The sequence below is a fragment of the Anabas testudineus genome, chromosome 12 (assembly GCF_900324465.2).
Source record: "Anabas testudineus chromosome 12, fAnaTes1.2, whole genome shotgun sequence".
NCBI lineage: Eukaryota > Metazoa > Chordata > Actinopteri > Anabantiformes > Anabantidae > Anabas > Anabas testudineus.
The window spans coordinates 4,287,802-4,313,168 of NC_046621.1; the positions used below are offsets into that span (position 1 = coordinate 4,287,802).

A 25,367-nucleotide genomic window follows, 5' to 3' on the forward strand; every position below is an offset into this window, starting at 1 on the left:
AAAAATAAAAGCAGGTCAGTGTAAAGCAAACAAGTAAGGTCTCTCTGGTTTCTGGTGGTAAGAAGCACCAAAACATGTTCAGGTCAGCTGTTTCTTTAAATAGTCACCCTGCTCTTCAGACAGCACGCTGCACATTCACTGGTTTGATTTGAAGCGACAGTGTCTCAGAACCAGCAACAGCCAGAACATTTATCAAAAGTTCATCAAATGATGTAGTAAGAAATGTTACAGGACATTTTTTATTGTGGCTTCTCACTTCCTTCTCTTAAAGGACAAAATTTAACAGTATTGTGCTTTGAAAGAAATTTTTCAGCTGGGTGGAAGCAAAAATGAACCGGACAATCAACCAAATATGGTTTTAAATTGTATGTATTTTTAAGAAACTTTAAGAAGAAGTAAAAACAAAATTAAGCACATTTGTGTTGTGGGAATACTATCCTGAGTTTATGCACAGTGTCCAAATGCAGCTCAATTCGATAAGAAATGCATCTGGCTGCAAAGTACAGTAAACACATCTTGTGAATATTTTAAAATGAAACTTCATTGTGTCATTTTGCATTTGAATACAGTCCTTCCCCCCTGGCCAAGGTCTGATTGTTAGAGACCTCATATGCACAGTGGACATGTGTAGAATAAGAGAACAAAAACGCAGCAGATCTTAAAACAATTGTGACAAATCATTAATAAGGCAGGTGTTCAGTAATCCATATGTACTGGATATGCCACAGTTTCTCCGACTAGATGCCTCAGAGAGTAAAAGGCTCTTAGGAGACTCTCATTGTAGTGGGACAAAAAGGGACATTAGCCCCTTAGCATTTTCCTTCAATAAAAAGTGCACACAGTGATCAAGCACAGCGTCCGTCAGATGCAGACATTATGTATAGTAGTCCAACTTGCTCACTATGGTCTTGCAGCCTTTGACGGAGAACACTCTTTCCGTTTTGGGGAAATACACTAAATCTTTGACCACCTTGACCAACTTAACTGCCACGTCCCAGTCTGGCTTTCGTCTTCTAGCCTTCATCTCTGCCAGAGCACACTGGACAACGTGACTGTACTCCAGCGGCAGGAACGGGACGAAGAAGTCCACCAGGTTCTTGTCTATCAAACTTGCATGAAAAAAGCCACCTACAGGATCAGATTAGGAAAGCAGTTAAAAAATAAAAAAAATATAGGTTTCTGATCAAAGCCTGTCAAGAAATACCTCAATAAAATGTTATGTAGTTTATACTCACTTTGGTTGTTGTTGAACACTGCCAGAGTTAGCATTGTTTCCAGGTCTTTGAGCTCCATTTCTTCTCGTTTTCGTCCATCTTCCCAGAAATTTAAAGCTGTCCGGGTGATGCTGTCACCTCCAGCATTGCTAAGAGGATGATTAGAAACATCAAACTTGTTAGAATGTTCCTGGGATTTTATTGGTCTTCTGTTTAACAAAAAAACACAAACTCATACAAATACACAGTACAAGTCAACATGTTTTTGGACAAATCTGTGGTGAAGAGGAAGAGCGGCAAAAGCAATGATTACTGTTGTGTCCTCATCAAAATGTCTCAACCAAAGAAAATCATACCACGCCCATTGTGAAGATTGAATAGTCACACTTACTTCTTGGCACTGGAACCAAGGTTTTACCTTCTCTCTAGCTTTTGACACAACCATTTCTGTCCCTTCTCATGTAAACAACCAGCTCTGACAATGTTCACTTGATTGGATAAGTTTCAACCAACATTAGACCAGATTTTCACCTGAGGAAGATGAAGATGGCTTTGCGATATGAAACTCCATCCAACTTGTCATAGTATTCCAGGTGTGGCTTAATACTGTCGATCAAGTCGGGATGCATCTTGTCCATCTCGTCAAAGATGAACATGGAGCGTTCACATTTGCTGACGTTGCCTTTGATCCACTGTTGTAACTGAGACTGAGGAGAGGGGAGGATATATTTTATTCCTACAGAAGGCTGGACATAACAGTGTGACTGTGTTTCTAGTTAAAGTAAAATGAAGGCTCTTCTCTGTACTTCGTACCTTGTAGGTAAGATACTGACTTGGATGAGGGAAGTGTAGAGTAGATGTGAAAACATGAACAAACCTGCTTTCCATTCCCTCCTTGTAAATGTTTTCAGCAATCAGCTTACTAACAAAGTTCTTCCCTGTTCCGGTCGAACCGTGCAGAGAGAGCACCAGGGGCTTCTTTGGGTATTTATTTTTCATGAATCCGTTCACAGCTTTTAAGATGATGCTTGACGCAATGTGCTGTCCGAACAGTTTGCTTTCCAGATCAGCCTCCAGAGCTAGAAGAGCGCAGCAGAAAATGAACAGGATTAGTGACTGCAAGCACCTAACTTATGACACAAAAATACAATTTCAACCTTAAGTGGCTTAAGTCGATTCTATTTGCATCTTGCCGCTGTGTGCCACACAAAATCAGCGTGTCATAGTTGTTCAACCGGTACATTTACCACTGTCTACCAGCAGGTACAGTGTAAAACTTGTAGACTACCATCTACACACATGACTGAGAACAGAGAAAACAGCAGAGTGGAGTTATGCCACAGAACAAAGCCCACTCACACAACATGGACCCCTGAAGTCTAAATAAATCCGTTTCCACCTCATATTGTTAAATTCATAAACTCTGAAGAATGTGTCTCTTCTTGATCTTTGCATCACTAACAGTTACCTGCAGGAATTCACCCGAGTTTAATGTTGAAGGAAGAAAACGACCTATTTAACTTTACGCTCCCACACATGAAATGTTTAGCGAGTTAAAATGATGCTAAAGTGATACAGAGGATGTATAACATGGATCTAATGAGAGTTTATACAGTTTAGCTACTTATATCGTGAGTTTAGGATGTAGCACACACATCGTATCAGCTAACGTTCAACCAACGGCTGACACTAGCTAGTTTAAAGCTGTAACATGTGAAGAAATCCTAGAAAGACTCAAATGTGGTGGCTAACGGATTAGCCCCAAAGCTCTGAGATACCTGTCCTGTTGAAGGAAATCCACTCGGGTCGACAGCACTCGTGAAAATGGTAGAAAACGTCCAGGTAGCTCGCTAAGAAAGCGGTCATCCCAAACATCTGCAACAGCAGGACGTGTCGCTTCCTCGGTTTCATTTCGAACAAATGCCACCACTTTATCGAGCTCAGGGAATAAAAAGAACAATAAATAAAATAAAATAAAGAAGAAGTCAGGCAGCCTGTGAACGCTGTGGTCCCCGCTCTGTGAAGTGAACTGTCCGAGTCAACACAGGAACGCTGAGATGGTCATGACGTCAGAGTTCAAAGGTTATTTACATATAGCGATAATCAGAATATTTAAATGGATTTTAAATCTATTTTTATTTTATTTGTTATAAAACATTTGTCCCAAAACATACATTGTTGTTAACAATCAGCGTGTATTAGTAGCGTCTAAAGTAGCATTTATTTGTTAATTTTCTCTTATTTATTTTAATTCCAATGTTAAGAGTGACTGACTGTTTTAAGAAAGCTCATGTCACACATCCAGAGTTGAAGGCCACCTTCTGCCTTCCCATCCTTGGAGTGAAGAAGAACCCCTCCTCACCTCTATATTAGTATTCAACTAAAATTTAAAGAGGTCCGATTACACAAGTTTTTTTGGAAGCAAAGGTCCAGAAGATTATAATGTCTAACTATTTACTGCGATATATTATTAAGTAGCCTGCATGTAATCAATACTTGACTGTCAGATCAAATTAATTCAGTACAATTGAAAAACCTTTTGACTAATTTATTGTTATGTAACATCGAACTGAGCTTTTGGCTCAAGATCCTGGTGGACTGGTCATACTGGGCTGTGACCCTAGTAACTTTCTATGATCGCACTTCAGATTTGAGTGGGTATGTGTGTTTAAAACCTTTGTGTTTTGTCTCATAATGCTGTTTGACATTGGCACTTTTAATAAGACCCACAGTCTGATCTATCAGACACTGGTTTAGTTCAGTGGTAATATGAACAGAAAGGAGTCTGTTCATTCTGGATTAAAAACTCTTTGATGTCCACTTTTCTATTTTTGGACATTTTTATATTTAACTCTTGCTTTTTCAGTCTCACCGTCCCGTTATCAACTTTGCCTCTCTGTCGTCTGTATCTCTCTCCTCTCTGTCGTCTGTATCTCTCCTCTCTGTCGTCTGTATCTCTCTTCTCTGTCGTCTGTATCTCTCCTCTCTGTCGTCTGTATCTCTCCTCTCTGTCGTCTGTATCTCTCCTCTCTGTCTCTGTATCTCTCTCCTCTCTGTCGTCTGTCTCTCTCCTCTCTGTCGTCTGTATCTCTCCTCCCTGTCGTCTGTCTCTCTCCTCTCTGTCGTCTGTCTCTCTCCTCTCTGTCGTCTGTCTCTCTCCTCTCTGTCGTCTGTATCTCTCCTCTCTGTCGTCTGTCTCTCTCCTCTCTGTCGTCTGTATCTCTCCTCTCTGTCGTCTGTATCTCTCCTCTCTGTCGTCTGTATTTCTCCTCTCTGTCGTCTGTATCTCTCCTCTCTGTCGTCTGTATCTCTCTCCTCTCTGTCGTCTGTATCTCTCCTCTCTGTCGTCTGTATCTCTCCTCTCTGTCGTCTGTATCTCTCTCCTCTCTGTCGTCTGTATCTCTCCTCTCTGTCGTCTGTATCTCTCCTCTCTGTCGTCTGTATCTCTCCTCTCTGTCGTCTGTATCTCTCCTCTCTGTTTCTGTTATCACCATCTTTATTTATTAATTTCTTTCCAACCTCAAACTTTCTCTCATCTACTGTTGAGTCTCTAATTTTACCGCCTGTGATCCACAGAATTCATTGGCTAAGTGAAGTCACGTGGGATGGCTTAAACTGCATTCAATTGGCCAATGAGTTCTCGTGACCGCTAAATAAATACCATAAAGATCGAAATAGCTACGCCGGTTATAATTAAGGTGTCCCGCTAGATTTGGAATCAAAACATTCGGTTTGGTCTGTAGCTCCGGGTCCGTATGGGACAGCTTCTGGGTCCGGATCCGGACCGCGGTCCGCCTGTTAGTGACCCCTGCTCTACACCTTTCTACAGACTGGGCCTCTGTTAACACTTAGTTTACTTGAGGAGTGTTGATTACAACTTGAAATCAAAGTTGCTTCAGATCACAGCACTGCCAGGAAGATCCCTGATGCTGCATTTGGCAACACAACCGCTTTTGAAACACAAGGCTCAAAGGAAATCCAAACGGGGTGATTACTGTGTTAAATTTCATATAAATAAACTTAATATGACACCAGACCTTTTTGATCGTTGTCCTTTTTTTGTTTAGGTGTCAAATACATCAGATAAAAAGTCCAATGAAAAGCAGTGCCTATCAAAGTCAGACATAGTTTGAACCACCAGGGTTCAGCTTTACTATAAACACAAGGTTATTTTTATTTCAGATTATTGCTTTACATGAAGCCTCTGTGGGTGGGGAGTGAGACCAGCCTCCTAATGTCACTGTTTGTTTTCTTTACTTTAGCTTTGGACTTATGTTGCACTTTGAAGGTTATTTGATTATTACATAATCCTTAGTCCAAATATTTTATTTGCCACCTAAAGGCTTGTATACATGTACCGAGAAAAGCTTTAACCGACATGTTTGACTTAAAAGGAAAAGAATAGTTTGTGGAAGTTAAAAATATTTGTACTTTACAAGAACATTTATTCTCAAATTTGTGTTTTAATTATTCATCGTGTGTGTTCACATTGGATGTATGTGTGTATACCACACTCATCCATTCAGCACAATCTATATGGATTTGACAAATACGAGTATATCCATTTAGTGTCACAATTTCTTTTTCTTGTAGCTACTACATACATTATATTCTTTTGGCCTATCCTAAGATCCATGATAAACTTTTCTATACTAGATATCATGCCAACTATACACGCATCAACATGAGAGTCATTGAAATGTTGTCCATACCTTCAAATACATTTAAAAGAAATAAAAGCAGGTCAGTGTAAAGCAAACAAGTAAGGCCTCTCTGGTTTCTGGTGGTAAGAAGATCTGCACCAACACATGTTCAGGTCAGCTGTTTCTTTAAATAGTCACCCTGCTCTTCAGACACCACGTTGCACATTTAACGGTTTGATGTGAAGTGACAGTGTCTCAGAACCAGCAACAGCCAGAACATTTATCAACATCAAATGATGTAGTAAGAAATATTACATGACATTTTTTATTGTGGCTTCTCACTTCCTTCTCTTCAAGGACAACATTTAACAGTATTGTGCTTTGAAAGAAGTCTTTTAGCTGGGTGGAAGCAAAAATGAACCGGACAATCAACCAAATATGGTTTTGAATTGTATGTATTTTTAAGAATCTTTAAGAAAAAGTAAAAACAAAATTAAGCCCATTTGTGTTGTGGGAATACTATCCTGAGTCTAAGCACAGTGTCCAAATGCAGTTCCAGCCATCATATCCCATAAGGCAAATTTACATCTGGAGATTTTAACATTTAACTATAGAAACTAATATATCAACAATATATTACTCATATATAACAGGTGATTTGTAATATATCATTAACTCAGTTCGATAAGAAATGCATCTGGCTGCACACTAGAGTAAACCTGCTCGTATCCTCTTCACAGTCACAACATCGGAGAGGAAACTCTCTGAATTCCTTTTCTTTAGCCTTTTCCTTTAATAAAAAGTGCACACAGTGATCGAGCACAGCGTCTGTCAGATGCAGACATTATGTATAGTAGTCCAGCTTGCTCACTATCGTCTTGCAGCCTTTGACGGAGAACACTCTTTCCGTTTCAGGGAAATACACTAAATCTTTGGCCACCTTGTCTGCCACGTCCATGTCTGGCTTTCGTCTTCTGGCCCTCATCTCAGCCAGAGCACACTGGACAACGTGACTGAACTCCAGCGGCAGGAACGGGACGAAGAAGTCCACCAGGTTCTTGTCAATCAAACTTGCACGAAAAAAGCCACCTACAGGATCAGATTAGGAAAGTAGTTAAAGTTTCTGATCAAAGGCTATCAAGACATAACTCAATAAAATAAGATAAGATAGATAAGATAGTTTATTTGTCATATGCACAAATGTACATAGTACAGTGTACAATGAAATGCATTGATGTACCTGCTTCCTTTTACATAGTGAGACAGTACAAGTAGATATGAAGAACAGAAGTCAGAAGTCACAGATAAAAATATACAGGATAAATGTGCAAACCTGTGTTAACATCTGCACATACTCCATGTGTATGCCTATACATACTTACTTACACGTATACAATCATAACTATATAAACATATAAATATATACCCTCAGATGTTCAAATATATATATATATATGTTTCTGATGAAAGCCTGTCAAGAAATAACTCAATAAAATGTTATGTAGTTTATACTCACCTTGATTGTCATTGAACACTATCAGAGTTAGCATTGTTTCCAGGTCTTTGAGCTCTATCTCTTCTCGTTTTCGTCCATCTTTCCAGAAATTTAAAGCTGTCCGGGTGATGTTTTCCCCTCCAGAATTGCTAAGAGGATGATTAGAAACATGAAACTTGTTAGAATGTTCCTGGGATTTTATTGGTTTTCTGTTTAACAAAAAAACACAAACACATACAAATACACAGTACAAGTCAATATGTTTTTGGACAAACCTGTGGTGAATAGGAAGAGTGGCAAAGGCAATGATTGCAGTTGTGTCCTCATCAAAATGTCTCAACCAAAGAAAATCATACCACACCCATTGTGAGGATTGAATAGTTACACTTACTTCTTGGCACTGGAACCAAGGTTTCAACTTCTCTCTAGCTTTTGACATAACTGTCACTTTTCATGTAAACAACAAACTCTGACAATGTTCACTTGATTGGATAAGTTTCAACCAACATTAGACCAGATTTTCACCTGAGGAAGATGAAGATGGCTTTGCGATATGAAACTCCATCCAACTTGTCATAGTATTCCAGGTACGGCCTAATACTGTCGATTAAGTCGGGATGCATCTTGTCCATCTCGTCAAAGATGAACATGGAGCGTTCACAGTTGCTGACGTTGCCTTTGATCCACTGTTGTAACTGAGACTGAGGAGAGAGGAGGATATATTTTATTCCTACAGAAGGCTGGACATAACAGTGTGACTGTGTTTCTAGTTGAAGTAAAATGAAGGCTCTTCTCTGTACTTCGTACCTTGTAGGTAAGATACTGACTTGGATGAGGGAAGTGTAGAGTAGATGTGAAAACATGAACAAACCTGCTGTCCATTCCCTCCTTGTAAATGTTTTCAGCAATCAGCTTACTAACAAAGTTCTTTCCTGTTCCGGTCGAACCGTGCAGAGAGAGCACCAGGGGCTTCTGTGGGTTTTCATTTTTCATGAATCCGTTCACAGCTTTTAAGATGATGCTTGATGCAATGTGCTGTCCGAACAGTTTGCTTTCCAGATCAGCCTCCAAAGCTAGAAGAGCGCAGCAGAAAATGAACAGGATTAGTGACTGCAAGCACCTAACTTATGACACAAAAATACAATAAGTCGATTCTATTTGCATCTTGCCGCTGTGTGCCACACAAAATCACAGTTGTTCAACCGGTACATTTACCACTGTCTACCAGCAGGTACAGTGTAAAACTTGTAGACTACCATCTACACACATGACTGAGAACAGAGAAAACAGCAGAGTGGAGTTATGCCACAGAACAAAGCCCACTCACAACATGGACCCCTGAAGTCTAAATAAATCCGTTTCCACCTCATATTTGTTAAATTCAGAAACTCTACAGAATGTGTCTCTTCTTGATCTTTGCATCACTAACAGTTACCTGCAGGAATTCACCCGAGTTTAATGTTGAAGGAAGAAAACAACCTATTTAACTTTACGCTCCCAGGTCGGTTTCGATTTGAGGTGTAAAACACTCCACCTTCATTCCCCTTCAGACTGCACGCGAAAACACTTAACTAAGCTTACATGTGTCTGTACCTTTAGCCCAGTTCAAACATCCTACACATGCTCACCTGTTGCATTGAAATATATCCAACTCGAATCGCAACTTTCATGAGAATATTTGTACATCGTCCAGCCTAAAGTTGCACCGATTCCGATAACAACGGCTGCTGTGACGGACTCATCCGTGTCCACAAGCAAAGCGATTGTCGAAAAAATGGTTAAGAACAAATATAAACGTGTTGTTTTCATCGTCGTATTTATGCGCTAAACAACCTTAACTGTAGCAGACATTAGCATACACAGCTAGCTTCTTTACAACGCGGTACTTCCTCATACGTCATGAACACGTGACACACAGCAAGTTCTGTTTAACGCAACCCATGAAATGTTTAGCGAGTTAAAGATGATGCTAAAGTGATACAGAGGATGTATAACATGGATCTAATGAGAGTTTATACAGTTTAGCTACTTATATCGTGAGTTTAGGATGTAGCACACACATCAATAAAAATAAAAAATAAAAAGAAGAAGTCAGGCAGCCTGTGACCGCTGTGGTCCCCGCTCTGTGAAGTGAACTGTCCGAGTCAACACAGGAACGCTGAGATGGTCATGACGTCAGAGTTCAAAGGTTATTTACAAATAGCGATAATCAGAATATTTAAATAGACTTTAAATCTATTTTTATGTTATTTGTTATAAAACATTTATCCCAAAACATACATTGTTGTGAACAATCAGGGTGTATTAGATAAAAGAAAAAAAAGTAGTCATGACTAAATCAATAGAAGATCATCAAACATTCAGGTCTGACACAACTTGTTTTTATGTATGGACACAAAGTTAGTCAGAGTTATTAACCTAACAATAAAGTAGCATTTATTTGTTAATTTTCTCTTGACTGTTAAAATCTTTATGAAACCACCTTTAGTTGGTTTTAATAGGACGTTTCTTATTAAAATAAATCCTGCAGTCAGCAGTGAACATAGTAACTGAACATATAGTTGCTGATATCATGTGTAGAATTTCAACTTTGTCTTTATTGTCTTTCAGCCTCTGACAGAGAATGCTTTCTCAAATTTAGGGAAATAGTCCAAATCACTGGCCATTTTGTCGACTTCATCCCAGTCTAGCTGCAGTCCTCTGTTTTTCATCGCAGCCTCTGCACACTGGACGACATGTTGATATTGCAAAGGCAGAAATGGAACGAAGATGCCACCCAGGTTCTTTTTAATCAAACTGGAATACCAAAAGACATCTATGGGAAGAGATTGAGAGTTTTTTTATTTGATGAAATCTAAATTTGTGTGATGATCTAGACAAACAAACCTAATCTACTCACCATTGTTTAGCACTGCTTCAGAGATCTCTATTTCTAAGTTTTTGCGCTCAAACTCTTGATGTCGCCCTTCTTTCCAGAAATTTAAAGCTGTCTTGGTGATGATGCCCCATCCAGCATTGCTAGGAAAAAGATTAGAGAAATGTTAGCCTGTGGTTGTACTTGTACTCTAGTACTCTCTATTGTAAGACTAGAGTGTGTTTTAAAGTTGCAGCATGGATTGGTATTGGATGGCAACATCAACAATGTCCATGTCTTTGTCAAGTGAATCAAGGAAAACACATGTATAAAGGTTGGAATGAATTAAAGTTTGATTGGTGAGAGCATCTCTGGTGTTCATCTTTTAACCTGAGGAAGATGAAGATGGCTTTCTTATAAGACACTTCAACCAGCTTGTTGTAATCCTTCAGGTACGGTACAATACCGTCAATCAAGCGAGGACGCATCTGGTCCATCCCATCAAAGATCAACATGGAGCGCTCACAGCTGGTGCCATTGCCCTTGATCCACTGCTGCAAATGAAGCTAAAGAGAAACAGTAGTGAATTTAATTAATTCATACAAGACCAACAAATCAATGTCAGTGTTTAAATTTTATGTTAGTATCGTACCTTGTAGGAATCAACCTGACTTAGGTGAGGAAAGTGAAGTTGTGATGCGAAAACATGAACAAAGCTGCTGCCACTTCCCTTCTTATAAATGTTGTCAGCAATCAGCTTACTGACAAAGTTCTTCCCTGTGCCTGTTGGTCCGTGCAGAGAGAGCACCAGGGGCTTCTCCGGTTTGTCGTCATTCATAAATCCAGTCACAGCTTTCAGTATGATGGGTGAAGCTATGTGTTGTCCAAAAAGTTTACTTTCCAGGTCAGCTCTGAGACCTACAGAGTACACAGCAGAATTATCTAAAGATCATCACACACTTTCAGCCAAATAAGATAAGATAAGAAAAGTGAACAACTGTCTTCCCGTTTATATGCCTCACATCCTCACCCTGTGCATTGAAGGAGATCCATTTTGAGTTGCAGCTTTTATCGGACTTGAAGGTCTTCTGCCACAGACGGCCAAAGACACCAGCAGTCTCTGTGATTGAACTGGACATGTCCACCAGGACACTAACTGTCAAAATAAGGTGTAAAATTAAACTCACGTGTGCTGCAGTCATCCTTTAAACCATTTAATTCTCGAGCAGCACCTAAAACTGTTGTACCACCGTAAGACCTTGATGGTTCTGTCGGCTTACGGTTTCTTTTTGCCAGTAAGGTTTAGCAGCTTTTTTAGCATTATTAACTTAAATAATGCAAGAAATAAAGTGAGAGTGAATCAGATGTCAACACCTGATGAGCACCCATAATTTTGAAAAGTTTCATACTTAAAATAATACTTAACCTCTTAAGGGCATATTTTTAAATTAAATTAAATTTGGATCACAGTAAGGGGGGAGTACGAGAGTAAACAGGGGACCTTCAGTTCATCTTTGCCTCAGGCTTTCATGCAGATCAATTTAGCCATAAATGAACGCCACTCTTCAAGGAAACGAATGTCAACGCTTGCAGGCTTAGCTTGTCAAGTCAAATTTATTTGTAGAACACATTTTAAAAAAACAGACACTGGCAAAAGTGCTTTAAAAGGGACCAGGAAAAGTTTTAATATAGTGTTTTAGCCATAACAGGCACATTAAAGCAATATGTCCATGATTACAGGACTCAAAAACAATTACACAGAGAGAAATCTTTGGCTTTAAAGCTGCTGGAAACATAGCTGGGTATCATCTGTGTAGTGATGGAAAGGGATGTTATGTTTTCTAAAAACAGACCCCGGTGGTGACACAGTGAGAACAGTGACTACAGAATAAGAATCAAGATCAAGCCGCAGAGGACAATAGCCAAGGATGATGAGGCATTTCCTATTTTAACTGATAATGAACTGTGTTTCAAATGTGATGTAAACTCATCAAATCGAACATCCTGACAGCCTCACAGTGTGGTCCCACTGTGCACATGCTGGTTTTCCAGTGCGATGATTGACATTTTACTGGAAAGAGTTTCTTTAGAGGTTGTATTAATATGACTGAATCGGCTTATCACAGGGGGAACAACAGGGAATACTATAGGAACTGGAGCACTTTTAATCCATTAACTATATTAGCTCGACTTGCTCTCCTCACTCTTTAGACAGAGAGTATTGTTCTTAGTTAAAAATGTATGTAGAGACTGAACATGTCAATCACGCTGCTGAGTTCAGATGTAGAATTTCATCCTATTCTCCACTGACTTGCAGCCTTTTACAGAGAACACTCTTTCAAATGTGGGGAAATATATGAATTCATTGGCTGTACTGTGTGCTACATCCTGGTTTAGTTCAAGTCCTTTTGCTTTCATCTCAGCCATAACACACTTGATAATGTGTCCATACTCCAGAGGCAGGAACGGGACAAAGAAGTCCACCATGCTCTTTTCAATAAGGCGTGAATGCCAAAAGCCACCTGCAGAAAGACAGAGAGAAGCTTTCAATAATAATCAAAAATTTGATTCTAATTAATGTAATTTAGTGTGATTAAAAAAGTAATCTGCTTACTAAGGTTGTTGTTTAACACTGATTCAGTGATGTCCTTTTCAACGTCTTTGAGTTCAATCGCCTCTCGTTCTCGACCTTCTTTCCAGAATTTTAAAGCTGTCTCTATGATGACCTTAGATCCAGCATTGCTATGAGGAAAATTTAAGCAGCCAGCAATTAGACTGCTGATCGCTTGCATTTGGGAAATACAAAACCACACGGAGCAACAACAACAGCAGCAGCAACAAAATCTTAGAGAACACATAATGTTTAATAGTGATAAATGTTCAGTTGAATGCAAACTCAGCAGCATGCTTAGAGAATGATGGCCTTTTCACCTGAGGAAGAGGAAGATGACTTTTCGGTAAGAAACTCCATCTAGCTTGTGGTAGTAGCCCAGATACACCATAATACTGTCAATCAGGCCAGGATGCATCTGGTCCATCTCATCAAAGATGAACATTGAGCGTTCACATTTGGTGACGTTGCCTTTGATCCATTCCTGTAACTGAGACTGAGGAGAAACAGTAGTAAATATCATTTATATAGTTAGGAAACAGGACAGTGTCACTGTGTTTGAGCTTTATGTTGATGTCGTACCTTGTAGATATCAATCTGACTCGGATGGGGGAAGTGATACGTAGACACAAAAACATGAACACGGTTGCTGTCCATGCCCTTTTTATAAATGTTGTCAGCAATCAGCTTACTGACAAAGTTCTTCCCTGTGCCTGTCGGTCCGTGCAGAGAGAGCACCAGGGGCTTCTTGGGGTTGTCGTCATTCATAAATCCAGTCACAGCTTTCTGGATGATGGGTGAAGCTATGTGTTGTCCAAACAGTTTACTTTCCAGGTCAGCTCTGAGACCTACAGAGTACACAGCAGAAAATGAACAAGAACTGAATTCAATTATCTTCTGGGTTAAATATACAGGTAAATAGTTACACGTTTGTTCCTTCACTTTGTTCCTTCCCATTCACATGCCTCACGTCCTCACCTTCTGCGTTGAACTTCAATGAATCACAGCTTCCTTGAAAACTGAGCCTCTTCCACAGATTAGACATGAAACCAGTCACACTTAATGTATCCACCAAGACGCTGGTTGTCAAAATCAGGTGTAACAACAAATAAATTTGTGTTACTTTCATTGTCAAAACTATTTCAATCCCGACACCAGCAGATCAAACGCACTGATTCTTCAAAGTAATAGTTTCTTTTTGTCAGGAACCAGTCAAACAACTTTTGATGAAAGTCGAGTCTTACCCGTCATGTACACGTGATCCTCCACTAAATTCACTGTCAGTGTTATAAAAATATTCCACCAGACATAAAGCGACACAAACAAACACAAGATAATAATAACATCATTCAGTGACTGATTAAAGGTTCTAAAGATTAAGTTGTGTTTTTTAAAGGTGCAGCCCTTGTTTTAAAGTAACTCAGCAGGTGAAGTAAACTTCATTAATTAGACTGTACATACTTTAAGTAGTAAGCAGACAAGTGTGTGCAGTGCTGTTAAGTTTGCATTTTAACTGTTATACCCGTTAACACCAACAGGAGGAGCTCCCTGGTGTTGCAGTGCAAATTAATAGCTCTACCATAAACACATTAAAGAATCACAGTGACTTCAAACTGTCATCACTGTGGTGACAAAAACTTTCTAATGGACTACACTACCCATGACACTAGTTATCGTACCTCTTAGCTTTATTAACAATAGCACCACTGACAGCACCACCCTCATACTATACAGTCATGAAAGAATATAAACCAGTGTTAATGTAAGAACGGAAATACAAGGCTGTCAATAAAGGCACTTAACAAAAACAGCTGTAGTATGAAGATGAACTTCCTGTCCAGGAGAAAAACTAACTGTAACCTGAAATCAGAAACTTCATAAGAAACATGAAACATCAGTATGAAAATGTAATAATGGCAAAACGCAGATTACTCAGGCAATATGTGCTCTAGAATTTACTTATAAACCTTGGAAATGTACTTAATATATGCATTTATGAATTTACATTACAAACAGGGCATGAAACGTTCTTAAACAAAACCTAATAACAACTAAAAGTACAGTATAAATGGAAAAAAGCCACTAACATGAAATATAACAGTGCAAATGAAATATTCATCAACCCTCATGCTGTAATATTAAACACCGCCCGTTTGTCTTTCAAATACAGAATAAAGTTTTATTGCATTATGCTGTTCTGGCTGGGTGCTTCATTCCTCCTGCAAAAAGATGGAAAACTGTCTGAGATAAACAGGTTTTTACTTCATCGTGACAAACAGACACATTATCAGGGTCCAACCACAAACCTGCTGACTGTAACAAACTGAAGCTTTCTTTTGACATGTCGCACAGCCTTGTTCCGGACGGGAACACTACTGTGATGAGCCTTTTCCTGCAAGCAACATATAACACATAACTAAGACTACGTAGATCTCTTTAGTGAAGAAAAGAGGTTTTCTGTAATAGGATACACACAGAGAAGAGATATAAACTCTACACCAACTTTAATGCTTCTAGTTAATTCTACCTTCTTGCACACTTCAGCCAGGTACCTCCTGTTGAACATCCTGCTTCTCTCCTCTGTGGTAAGAGCTATGCAAGGTCTGAAAGTGATGCCAGGGTCAATGGCACTGGACAAAGACCTGAACAAAGCAGAGCAGGACACACATGAGCAACGAGTGCTGCAATGGTGTAAATTATTATAGCTTATTAATGAGGAACACCCATTGTTGCTCCAATTCCACTCTTTATTACACAGATGCACTTAAGACACAGCAACGATGCTTTTTAATCAGAAAGAGTAAAAGAAAACAACACTTCTTACAAAATATTTACAAAACCTGGCAATGCACAGCATGTTCAGTCTTTTTTTTTTTTGATAAACAAAAATAAATAGCCTTTTTCCCCCACATACGAAATTCAAGAAAACTTTGACATGACAGAGAAAGGAACACAGTAAATATCAAGTTTAGCAAGACAGAGAGGAGAAATGATGTGGCTTCTGTGGAATCTGGAACAACATTTGAGCTGCGGAGCTAAAAAGACTAATATAGTGGCTTTCATCAAAAACTGAGCTTTAAATTCACTCATAATTAGTTGTGTACTTTTGCTTTATGTGCAAAAGTTAGAAAGGTTGTCCTGAATGCGTGGGTGGGGTGATGATTATTTCAGAAAGGAATTTTCTGAATAATCATCATGCAAGTACCCAGATTTAGAGCTATAGCAGCTTGAGGTCACAATATTGAGAGAGTGGGGATGAAATAAAGAGACATTTTCAAGTTGGAGCAGACTCGAAGAGTCAAAGCAGTCAGTTAAGGTCACAAAAAACTGTAGTAGTACTTCTGGGACACAGTCTGGATGGAGTTTCAATATTCATTGGTTTATGAATTTGTCCAATTAGTTAAAATTGTCTGATGACATGGACTGTTTTTATTATTATTATAAATAAAACAGTTTTATAGATTTTGATCAATTTACAGGAAAGTTGTTTGGCCATTCTGAGCACTTCTTTATGAACAATAGCAGAGTTTAGAGACGGTACATACAATATTTTCATTAGTGATTTTTTTTTTTGATAAACAGATACTTGTTAAATGTAAAATAAAGAAATAAATAAAGAAATGTTAAAGGTGACGTGTTCTTTTGTGTGACCAAACTACAAGCCAAAAACAAACATAATTCAAAACACTACTATGTTACATTTCTTACTGCATATGTCAAACAAACGCAGTGAATCTTTACACTGTCAGCTGAAAGCAGTAGATAGTAGTTTGGCATTTTTTGCTTGAAAAATAATGCAAACACTTAACAAAATAGCTGCATATTCATTTTCCAACTGATCAATCATTTCAGGGTTGACAGTGTTTTTGCATGTGCAAGTCTCTCCTCTGCTTTTCTTTAAATGTGTCCATACAATTATATGTTTTGTCTTCTGGCTTTTATTGAGACACTCAGTAATGAGGACAGAGATGGAAACATATTACAATAACATGAACAATAATTACTTTTTAAACTTTTGCACATAAAATATATTTCTATCTCTTAACATAAACCTGTCCCACGTAAATAGAGTGAGATTATGTAATTACAGCATTTGTTTTTCTGATTAACATTGCTAGCTTGTATTGTCCTACTAATATAACAAAAACATTGCATCCTTCAATCATTTAACCCCTTATTTTTATTATACTGAGAGATCATTTTTCTTGGTCTTTTCCTTTCACACAAAATGTCAAACATATTTAAGATAATGTCATTTTTGTGTAGAAAATACTCTGCATGTGGATGGTAGCTCTACTCATGCAGTCTGCTGCTTGTACAAAATATCACCGTATTGCTTTTCAAAAGTTCAATGATATGGATCAACATCAGAGCACAAAAGGTTTTTTATAATGGTGCCATTGTGTTACACAGTTGTATAAATGTACAAACATTAAAAAAATGCCTGTTTTTTTTCTTTTTATCATATTAACAAAAATTCCCTTAGAGTCTAAAAAAGAATTTTTATTAGCAGGTCACAATTAAGAAATGAGCTCCTATGAAAGTTGGATTATGTTGCTATGGGATATGGTGACCAAAGGAAATACTTACAATGTGGAAAAGCCCTGCTTCGTCTCTGGATTTCTCCTGTTGCCTGACTCACATTCTGCCTCATCTACAAATTCTTCTTCCGTTCTTTCTAGATGTACTTCTTTATTGTTTATCTTCAAGCTCTCTACTTCTTTTTTCTCACTTAGCAACTCTACTCTCTCCTTTCCCTCGCTCCTGTCCCTGCTTCGAACCTGGACATGGTTGGTCCTATTAGATTCCAACTCGACAAACACACTCTTGTCTTTAGATATATGCACCATGCTCTCGGCCTCTCCTTCTACAGGACATTGTGAACTCTGGCCAGGCAGCAGGCTCCGTGCAAAGGCCATCCTTGGATGCCTGACAGTAGACAGATTCAAAACAGAGGTTCTGAATGGTGTATATACAGCAGCTGTCTCTGTAGAGCAGGAGAAAGGTGATCTGCTCGTCCTTGCAGATGACCAAACAGTGACTGGAGTCTGTGATTTGAGGTTCATCCCCCTACTTTGACAGAGCGGATTTGCTGATGCATTCTCGTTTATTTTGGATGAGGTGATATGGAATGGGGTTCGACTGAGAGTCCTTGGGTCAGTAGTGGGGAGTCCCAGGCTCTGGCGCCACTTGATTGACTCCGAGCGAGAATGAGCACTATTAGAATTAAAAACAGTTTGCACTCTTTCCGTCTGTGGCATGGCATCCTGGACATCACCTCTCCCAATGCTAGACCTCCTCTGATCAGTCCTAGCAGCCCCTGCTCCGTCCGCTGGCTCCAGAAGGATGGGGCTGCAGGACTGGACTGAAGATGGATGTGATTGTGCACCAACGTTAGAGATGTCTGGAAGCAAACTCTGTGTTGGACGTAGAGGCTTATCTTGAGGTGGACTAATCAGAGGAGATTTGCCAGACAGGGGAGAGGTGCTACTTTTTCTTGGAATTTCAGCCAGCTGATTTTCCTGCTTATGGTCTTCATCTTGGAGTAAGGTACAAACCTTAACTGTGTCATTCCTTAATGCATCTTCATCTTTATTTTTCTCTGCAGTGGAAACTTTGGCCTTTTCGGCCAGAAACCTTCGGATCTCTTGCTCAATACTATCATCGCTGTCTACCGAACTGCTCTCATCCTTTATCTGCAGAACAGCCTGATTATTGTGCAGCAACAAGGCTTCTTTATCCTCAGCCTCTTTCACTGTCTCCGTTTCATCATCATCATCGTTATCATGCACTTTATTTTTATTAGTTTGTTTAAGTTGGGAAATAGTTTTTTTGTTCATTCCAGACTTGTCTTTTATGTCATCCTTACTCTTGTGTATTTTTATCAAAGCACTGCTCTTGGACAAAGGATCCGGTTTCAACTTTTTGGTCTGTAAAACACTTTTTAGCAGTGGGTCTTCTTCTCTGAGGCACTTTTTCGATTTCCGCTTTAAGTCTCTTGTCTTTTTCTTTGACTTCCTTTTTGTTTTGAGTAGGTCTCTTATAGCAGTGTCTAGGTCCTCATCACTGTCAAGCGAGCTGCTTTTGTCTCCACTTTGTTCTGTCTTGTGTAGTCCAGCTGTTGGATGTGTTGGGCTCCTCTGGGAAAATACAGAGGGACTACAATCTTTTCTATACTCAGGTAAAGGCTTAGGGGCCATTTCTTTATCCACCCCTGACACGTTTGAAATGCTACTGTTTTCCTCTTTGTGTTTTCTTTTCTGTGTCAAAGACAGTCTTTGAGGTTTCTTTTGGGTTGCAACTTGTTTTGCTTTCATTTTTTCTGGTTCATTTGTACTTTGAATTTCTTGAGTCACAGCAGATGTGGGTGACTGTTTGTGCATTTGAGCCTTCTGCTCCAGAAATTTCCTGATTTCCTGCTCAATCCCGTCTTCACTATCAATGGAGCTGTCATCATTTTCTCTCCCGGCACAGTTGTAAAGAGGTGAAGATTGCAAAGAAGATTCAGTGGGGACACAACTGCTAAGGCCAACATTTTGGAAGGCCCCAGGCATAACGGTTTTCGAAATGTCCAGTATTGCCTCAGCACACATGAGCTCTGCAGTTGTATTGATCTTTGGTGGGGTAGGGGTAGGTTGCGGCGTAAAACTATCTAATTTAAATGAAAGTAGTCCATTTCCTTTACCTTCCTGGTTGTCCGAAAATGTATTATTGGGTATGCAAATAGATGGAGAAACAGATTTGACCTCTTTCTCTGTTCTGGTCTTTTTCTTTCTCAGCTTGTGTTTCTTCATGCTTTCCGTGCTTGTAGATCCAACAGCGTGTATTAATGACGTACTGAAGGGGTTTTGTCTGTGTAAGAACGGTTTCAGGACATTCTTTTCCTTCAGTTGCTCAAGCTGGTAGCAGCGAATAGCTTCTTCAATCCCATCATCGCTAGTGGAGTCCGAATCATCTTTGAATGCATGTGAATTGAAATCTTCCCTTCTGTTCTGCTGCTCCTGTTTCTCCAGCTGGTATCTTTGAATAGCCTCCTCGATGCCATCATCACTACTAGAATCACTTGAGTCTTCCTCCACTTTAATTGGGACCGAGCACTTTACTTTGTTGAAGAGGCTGATTGTTTTAGACGGACTCTTCATCTGCTCTTTCTGCAAACCTTTGTTTGTTGGACTTTTACTAGAATCCATTGTCATAACCATGTTGTCACTAAGGGAGGCCTTGTTTTTGATGTACTTTTTAATGGGTATAACAGCTGGAGTTGTGAGGTTCTCAACTTTGACACTTTTGGGAATCTGGTTGTTTGAAATTAGAGTATTACTATCAGAGTTCTGTTTAGAAACCTCAGGAATATGCATGTTTTTTCTGGGAATTTTAGAGGCCTGGAGAAAAGGGGAACATGGCTCTGCCTTGCGTTTGTGATCATCTTTTTCCTTCAGGTATTCCCGTATTGCCTCCTCAATTCCTCTGTCCACAGAATCATCACTGTCCGAGTCACTGCTCCCATGGTTTACTGGGGAGGAAACATCCGCCCGTTGGTTTTCAGTGGAACCTTTAGTTTTGGACTTGGCTCCTACATAAGAACCCATTGTAACCCTGCAGGCTTGGGGATGACCATCCTGTCCTGAAAGCACATTTCCCTCAATCTCGTCGCCCATCTCGAGTGAGGACTGGGTGCTCCTTAGGCTCTCTATGATCATCTGGACCTTATTTGAGATAGGTGTGCCTACAGTGGACAACTCAGTGTCAGAGTCATTGAAGCATTGAAGGCTATAGCCTCCAGGTGGACCACATGTTCTCCATTCTGTTTGCGTCGCTGCGACAGGAGGTACATTCATCAAGTACATTCTAGTGAAATAGGATGAAGTCCTTGATCATTGGAGTGGACCTGGGCCCCACCACAATCACATTGTTCAAACTGAGAAGAAAACAGAAACAAAGAGCAGTGACAATAAAGTCAAACAACACTGAACATTTAAAATTCCCAGCTGTAGAAATTCTATGTGAATTAGCAATCATTATTATATATTTGGACATCCTTCTTTAAGACTTCAGGTGTTAGATATTTTTTACTTTTTATTAAATATGACAATCACTCAACAAGCCCGCTACTAGTAGTGAAATAACAATAAAGTAACTGTCACACAGTGAAACTGAGACCTTCAGGGTCCCTGTGGGTCTGGGGCCTCAGGGTGTTGTCAAGTTCACCCAATTAGTAATTAAGCCTTAAGGGGTCCCCTCAAGCAGTTATTGGAGTATTATAAATAATAAAATAATATAGATGTATCTCTGAACAATATTTCACTACACCATAAAATATGACAACTTTACTATGTTTATTTATTCTTATATTGTATAACCAACCTACTCCTACTTTATTTGAGTAGTTCTACTTTACTGTTGTGCTTCACTGCATTTCAGAAGAAAACTTTAACTTTTTAATTAAGCTTCATCTACATTAATCATCTATTTTGCTTGCTTTGTACTTCACTTTTAAGTTGCTTTGAATAAAAGCATCTGTCACATAACTAAATGTAAATCTGGCAGCTGTAGTTACCATTTAGTTCATAGTTTAAGTACATGATAACACTTAATATTGTATATTATGTATTTAAAGTGAATCCTTCTATTACCTTATGTTGAATTTTAAATGTGGTATTATTTGTATGTAGGCTACAGCTCAGGTTTTTGTATCAATTAAAACTGGATTATGAGACTGCAAATGTTGGTGCTGCTAAGCGGTGCAAACATTATTTATGAGAGAAGACGGGTTATTAATCCTTGCATAACATGAAATGCTGCTTCTGATGCTTCATTTGCTTAGTACCGGATGGCAGCATCTGTCTCTGTGGGACTTTTCATCCAGTGAACTGATGGGTGTCGACTTGAAGCACAAGGAAACGTGTCAGTGATGTGGGTGTGCAACAGCGCTGTTTAGTAGTCTCTATGATGTTAGTACAAATGTAACCCCTGCAACAGGCAGTACTGGGCTTCAATGCTGTCTGACATTAACCCTGTCGAGAGGTCGCTGCGCAGGAGCCTCCGTTAGCCCCCAGATCCCCCCAGCGCAGTGTGCAGCCTGCAGGGTGAATGAGCAACTGCACTACAGCTTCACCCCAACAGACGATATCCTCAAGTCGTAATCATATCCTGCAATAATTATAACCCCACGAATCTGGGAGAAAAGTACGCACAAGTACGCGGCAGCAGGATGGATCACCGAGGACGCGTCGTGCAAGACACAATGAAACGCGCACGGACCGAGCTGCAAACGTAGCAGAACGCAGTCGGACGCGGTCCAACTTTACAGATGACATATCAAGTGTACAAAGAAAGTTTCGTCCAACACGCCGACGTTACCGAGTAGCATTTTTAGTCTTATATAACCACAATGTGCTGCGTGCATTTCCCCTTCCGGACGTTTTCCTGGTTGAAACAGAGGAACCCCGACTGTCCCCGTAACCCTCTAGCGGCGCGGATTGCACCGATGCCCGGCGTGCAGCGTTAGGAGACTCCGCAGAGCAACCATGTTTGCTTGGTACCGGCCACGGTTGTCAAAACCCCACGTTAGTCGACCAATAACCACGCTAAACGTAAATATAACGATAGTTAACGCTCTGGATGAAACGGCGAGGAGGCATTTTTGGAGAAATGAACGCGGTGGAGTGAAACACAGGCGGGATACGCGCTGCTCGTCGGTGACTTGAAAGACACAGGCGGGCCTCCCGGCTGCTGCAGCCCCGGCATTTTCTCCGGCAGAGAAAGGCTTTGTAGTGAGCACGGCTCCCCCTCCAGTCCGCGGCTATTTCCACACAAATGGAGCCACGAACACTCAGTGCACCCGCCTCACTTACCTGAAAAGGACACGAAACGACCGCTACGGTAAAGGTGCGCCCATAGCTGCGTTGATTTTAAGCCGTCGTGGCGATATTTCGGTGTCCGTCACCAGCGCGCACACCGCCTGAAGCTCTCTGCGTCGAGTCCCCCCTCCGCTCCGCGCCGCGCCGCTCCGACTGCCGGGCGGACGAGCTTCCTCAAACGCAGTCCGGCCAAGCATGGACCCTTTCAATATGGCATCGGTGCTTTTCCCGGAAAATAGGCACTCTTACTTTTTAAAAAAAAACACTGTGTTTGCACGGTTGCATCACAAAACAGGAGATTTGTCTAATTTAGAGCTGCTTTAATGAATGAAATGCGTTATTATTTTAAATAGTATTTATAAAGAGTGCAGTAGGAGGCCTCAGAGAAAAGCAACAGTCACCATCACATGTCGACTTGTTAGAAAGTTTTATCTGCCCAGACAACTCCCAGCTAGACTGGGAGTATGCTGGAAGCTGATAACTGCCATGTATTACTTACTAATACTTTATTTTATTAGGTTTATGTTCATTCCCTGGATGGAAGGAGTGCTATTTGTACCTAAATGTAAAAAAAAAACAAACATATTATTTATAATGTATCTGAAGGGTTTTCTTCTGTGAATTTATAGGATGCATAAAACTATTTTATGAAGGCTCGTCTATGGGGGTGTAGAAATAACTGATATTTTATCAAATTGTGTACTTGGTGTGACGGCATATGTGGGTATATAACTTAATCTGTGATGCATCTGCCAAGAATGATTCACTGTGATCACTGCAATGTGTTCCAAAAAACCTCTTTATAGAGATGCAATATCTGCATGACATAAAATATGTGACTAAATACTGTACAAAGAGGCTTCTGAGCAAAAAGATGACACCTTTACTTGTCTACATGTGTAATATAACAACACAGTGCACAGTAACATTTAGGATTCTGTCATGGAAGAAACAGGCTCCGAGTCACAACTGAAGACTGAAGGGTTAAAAAAAAGAAAAGGGTTAAATAAAGCTCGTCTTAAAAGTTTATTTTTAATGTAGTGAATTTTGTTTAATTACAAACATGAGCGATCTGCAGTCTCAGGGTTATTGTCCATCTTGAGCTAAAATCCTTCTAAAGGCCTGACCACTCAATTATAAATGACCAAATTGGTCCAATTGCAAACAGTTTGAAGACAACAAATAGGTAAAACATGTGCTATTTAATACATTTAATAATGATTTTGTGATTTTGTAAACATTAGATTACTAACATATTGAAAGCTCAAAAGGCTTCATCTACATATATGGGGGCGGGGGGGGGAGAGGCGTGTCACAGGTCCATCTTTCCAGTCTGTAATACATTTGTATGTCGGTTTCGGTTTCAGAACCGTTCCACACCTACTCTCAGTGCTGCACTATTACCAGTACCACTCCTCTTGTCTCATTTAGGTTCACCATTGTCTCACAGGAACTCATGTTTCAGGAATATTCATGAATATTATTTAATTTTTAGATTCTATGCATGGTTGTTTTTTTCCTGATCCCAAATGCAGAACTGTAAATCAAGGGTCACTTAATGGATCAGCGTCTGGCCTTATGCCTCCTGTAAGGAGGCAGCTTGTTCTGTTTGGCCATAAGTTCTACATAGACTACATAGAGTAACTCTACATAGAGTAAGATGGTAATTAGATTATCAGAGCTAAATCTGTCTCTATTCACCTTTCTTATTATCTTTCATCTTCACTTCCTCTCTACATTCCTCCTTAACATCTAACTTGAAATAATAAAATTCATTTTTCAATAAGCTCAGATTAATTTTCCTAAAGGATGGAGGAAGTCCTGCTAGATTTGAAGTTGTCAGTGCACAAGTACAGGATTAGTATAAACACTAAAAATACCGATACATGAGTTGTTGACGATTCTTTGATTCTTCAGAAATGATGTGTCCAGTGTACACAAAGAGCTTTTGACAGTAGCGTTATTTTGTACTGTGTTTGAAATCTGTGGTCAAGATTTCCCCGTGCTGGGAACTTAAGTACCAAGTCGCACAGAAAATATAGTAAACACACCATGTGATTATCTCTTAGGCTAAATAGATGTGCAGCGATCTATTATTTAAGCCAAAAGCTTAAACTCTCCTAAGAACGGGCAGTTTATCCTAATGTTTTTAGCTCATTCTCTCTCTCTCTCTCTGTCAGCTTGGATTGCACATGTCTGTGACTTGCTATCTTCAGGTCTTGATACAAATGTTTTATAGGTTTAGCACCACTCCAGCATTGTCTTGGCTTTGGGTCATTCTTTGCACTGAAAGATGAACCATGGGCCTGCGTTCCCTCACTTTTGACTTGTTAACCTGCTACTTGTGCTGCAGGTTGTTCATCGACTTACAGTGCAGTTCTTTTTAATCACTCTCCACTCAGAAAACATGTTTTAATATAAAAGAATGTTTAATATATGTAGAATGACGGGAAAAATTACAGTTGTGTCTAATTGAAATCAAATCTAAAAAGCAATGTGTACACAAAGTGAAGGGGTCTTAGTCTTTTCTGTAGTCACTGTATAAACACATTTGAAAGGCAGTGACACACAAGACTATATACTGTAACTACACCACTCTGACTGCATACTGTGCAGGATCGTGTATCCTATGGGAACAGGGTCACATTAAAATGCTGATTCTTTTTATGTGACTTAAGACGTAATGTCAC

The 25,367-nt window shown here is 39.7% G+C and overlaps 5 protein-coding genes across 5 annotated transcripts; all 5 read right to left on the reverse strand.

Moving 5' to 3' along the window:
- Positions 1 to 225: 225 nt before the first annotated feature.
- Positions 226 to 3,289, reverse strand: LOC113158319 (torsin-1A-like). The gene is made up of 5 exons (XM_026354138.1): positions 2,993 to 3,289; positions 2,028 to 2,293; positions 1,746 to 1,921; positions 1,236 to 1,363; positions 226 to 1,128 (listed from the first exon to the last, which is right to left on the reverse strand). Exons 1-5 carry the CDS (start codon positions 3,123 to 3,125, stop codon positions 875 to 877), a joined length of 957 nt encoding a protein of 318 aa, XP_026209923.1. The 5' UTR covers positions 3,126 to 3,289; the 3' UTR covers positions 226 to 874.
- A 3,340-nt stretch (positions 3,290 to 6,629) lies between these two features.
- On the reverse strand, positions 6,630 to 9,275 carry LOC113158316 (torsin-1A-like). Its single transcript, XM_026354136.1, has 5 exons — positions 8,981 to 9,275; positions 8,160 to 8,425; positions 7,878 to 8,053; positions 7,374 to 7,501; positions 6,630 to 6,946 (listed from the first exon to the last, which is right to left on the reverse strand). The coding sequence occupies exons 1-5, from the start codon at positions 9,159 to 9,161 to the stop codon at positions 6,702 to 6,704; spliced, it is 996 nt and encodes a 331-aa protein (XP_026209921.1). The 5' UTR covers positions 9,162 to 9,275; the 3' UTR covers positions 6,630 to 6,701.
- Positions 9,276 to 9,661: 386 nt separating this feature from the next.
- On the reverse strand, positions 9,662 to 11,345 carry LOC113158499 (torsin-1A-like). Its single transcript, XM_026354426.1, has 5 exons — positions 11,237 to 11,345; positions 10,859 to 11,124; positions 10,597 to 10,772; positions 10,252 to 10,370; positions 9,662 to 10,167 (listed from the first exon to the last, which is right to left on the reverse strand). The coding sequence occupies exons 1-5, from the start codon at positions 11,343 to 11,345 to the stop codon at positions 9,959 to 9,961; spliced, it is 879 nt and encodes a 292-aa protein (XP_026210211.1). The 3' UTR covers positions 9,662 to 9,958.
- A 465-nt stretch (positions 11,346 to 11,810) lies between these two features.
- Positions 11,811 to 14,031, reverse strand: LOC113158317 (torsin-1A-like). Its single transcript, XM_026354137.1, has 5 exons — positions 13,796 to 14,031; positions 13,400 to 13,665; positions 13,138 to 13,313; positions 12,821 to 12,948; positions 11,811 to 12,728 (listed from the first exon to the last, which is right to left on the reverse strand). Exons 1-5 carry the CDS (start codon positions 13,944 to 13,946, stop codon positions 12,484 to 12,486), a joined length of 966 nt encoding a protein of 321 aa, XP_026209922.1. The 5' UTR covers positions 13,947 to 14,031; the 3' UTR covers positions 11,811 to 12,483.
- Positions 14,032 to 14,555: 524 nt separating this feature from the next.
- On the reverse strand, positions 14,556 to 22,916 carry ppp1r26 (protein phosphatase 1, regulatory subunit 26). The gene is made up of 5 exons (XM_026355886.1): positions 22,672 to 22,916; positions 17,408 to 20,735; positions 15,345 to 15,459; positions 15,124 to 15,209; positions 14,556 to 15,036 (listed from the first exon to the last, which is right to left on the reverse strand). The coding sequence occupies exons 2-5, from the start codon at positions 20,662 to 20,664 to the stop codon at positions 14,997 to 14,999; spliced, it is 3,498 nt and encodes a 1,165-aa protein (XP_026211671.1). The 5' UTR covers positions 20,665 to 20,735; positions 22,672 to 22,916; the 3' UTR covers positions 14,556 to 14,996.
- Between the last annotated feature and the right edge of the window lie 2,451 nt (positions 22,917 to 25,367).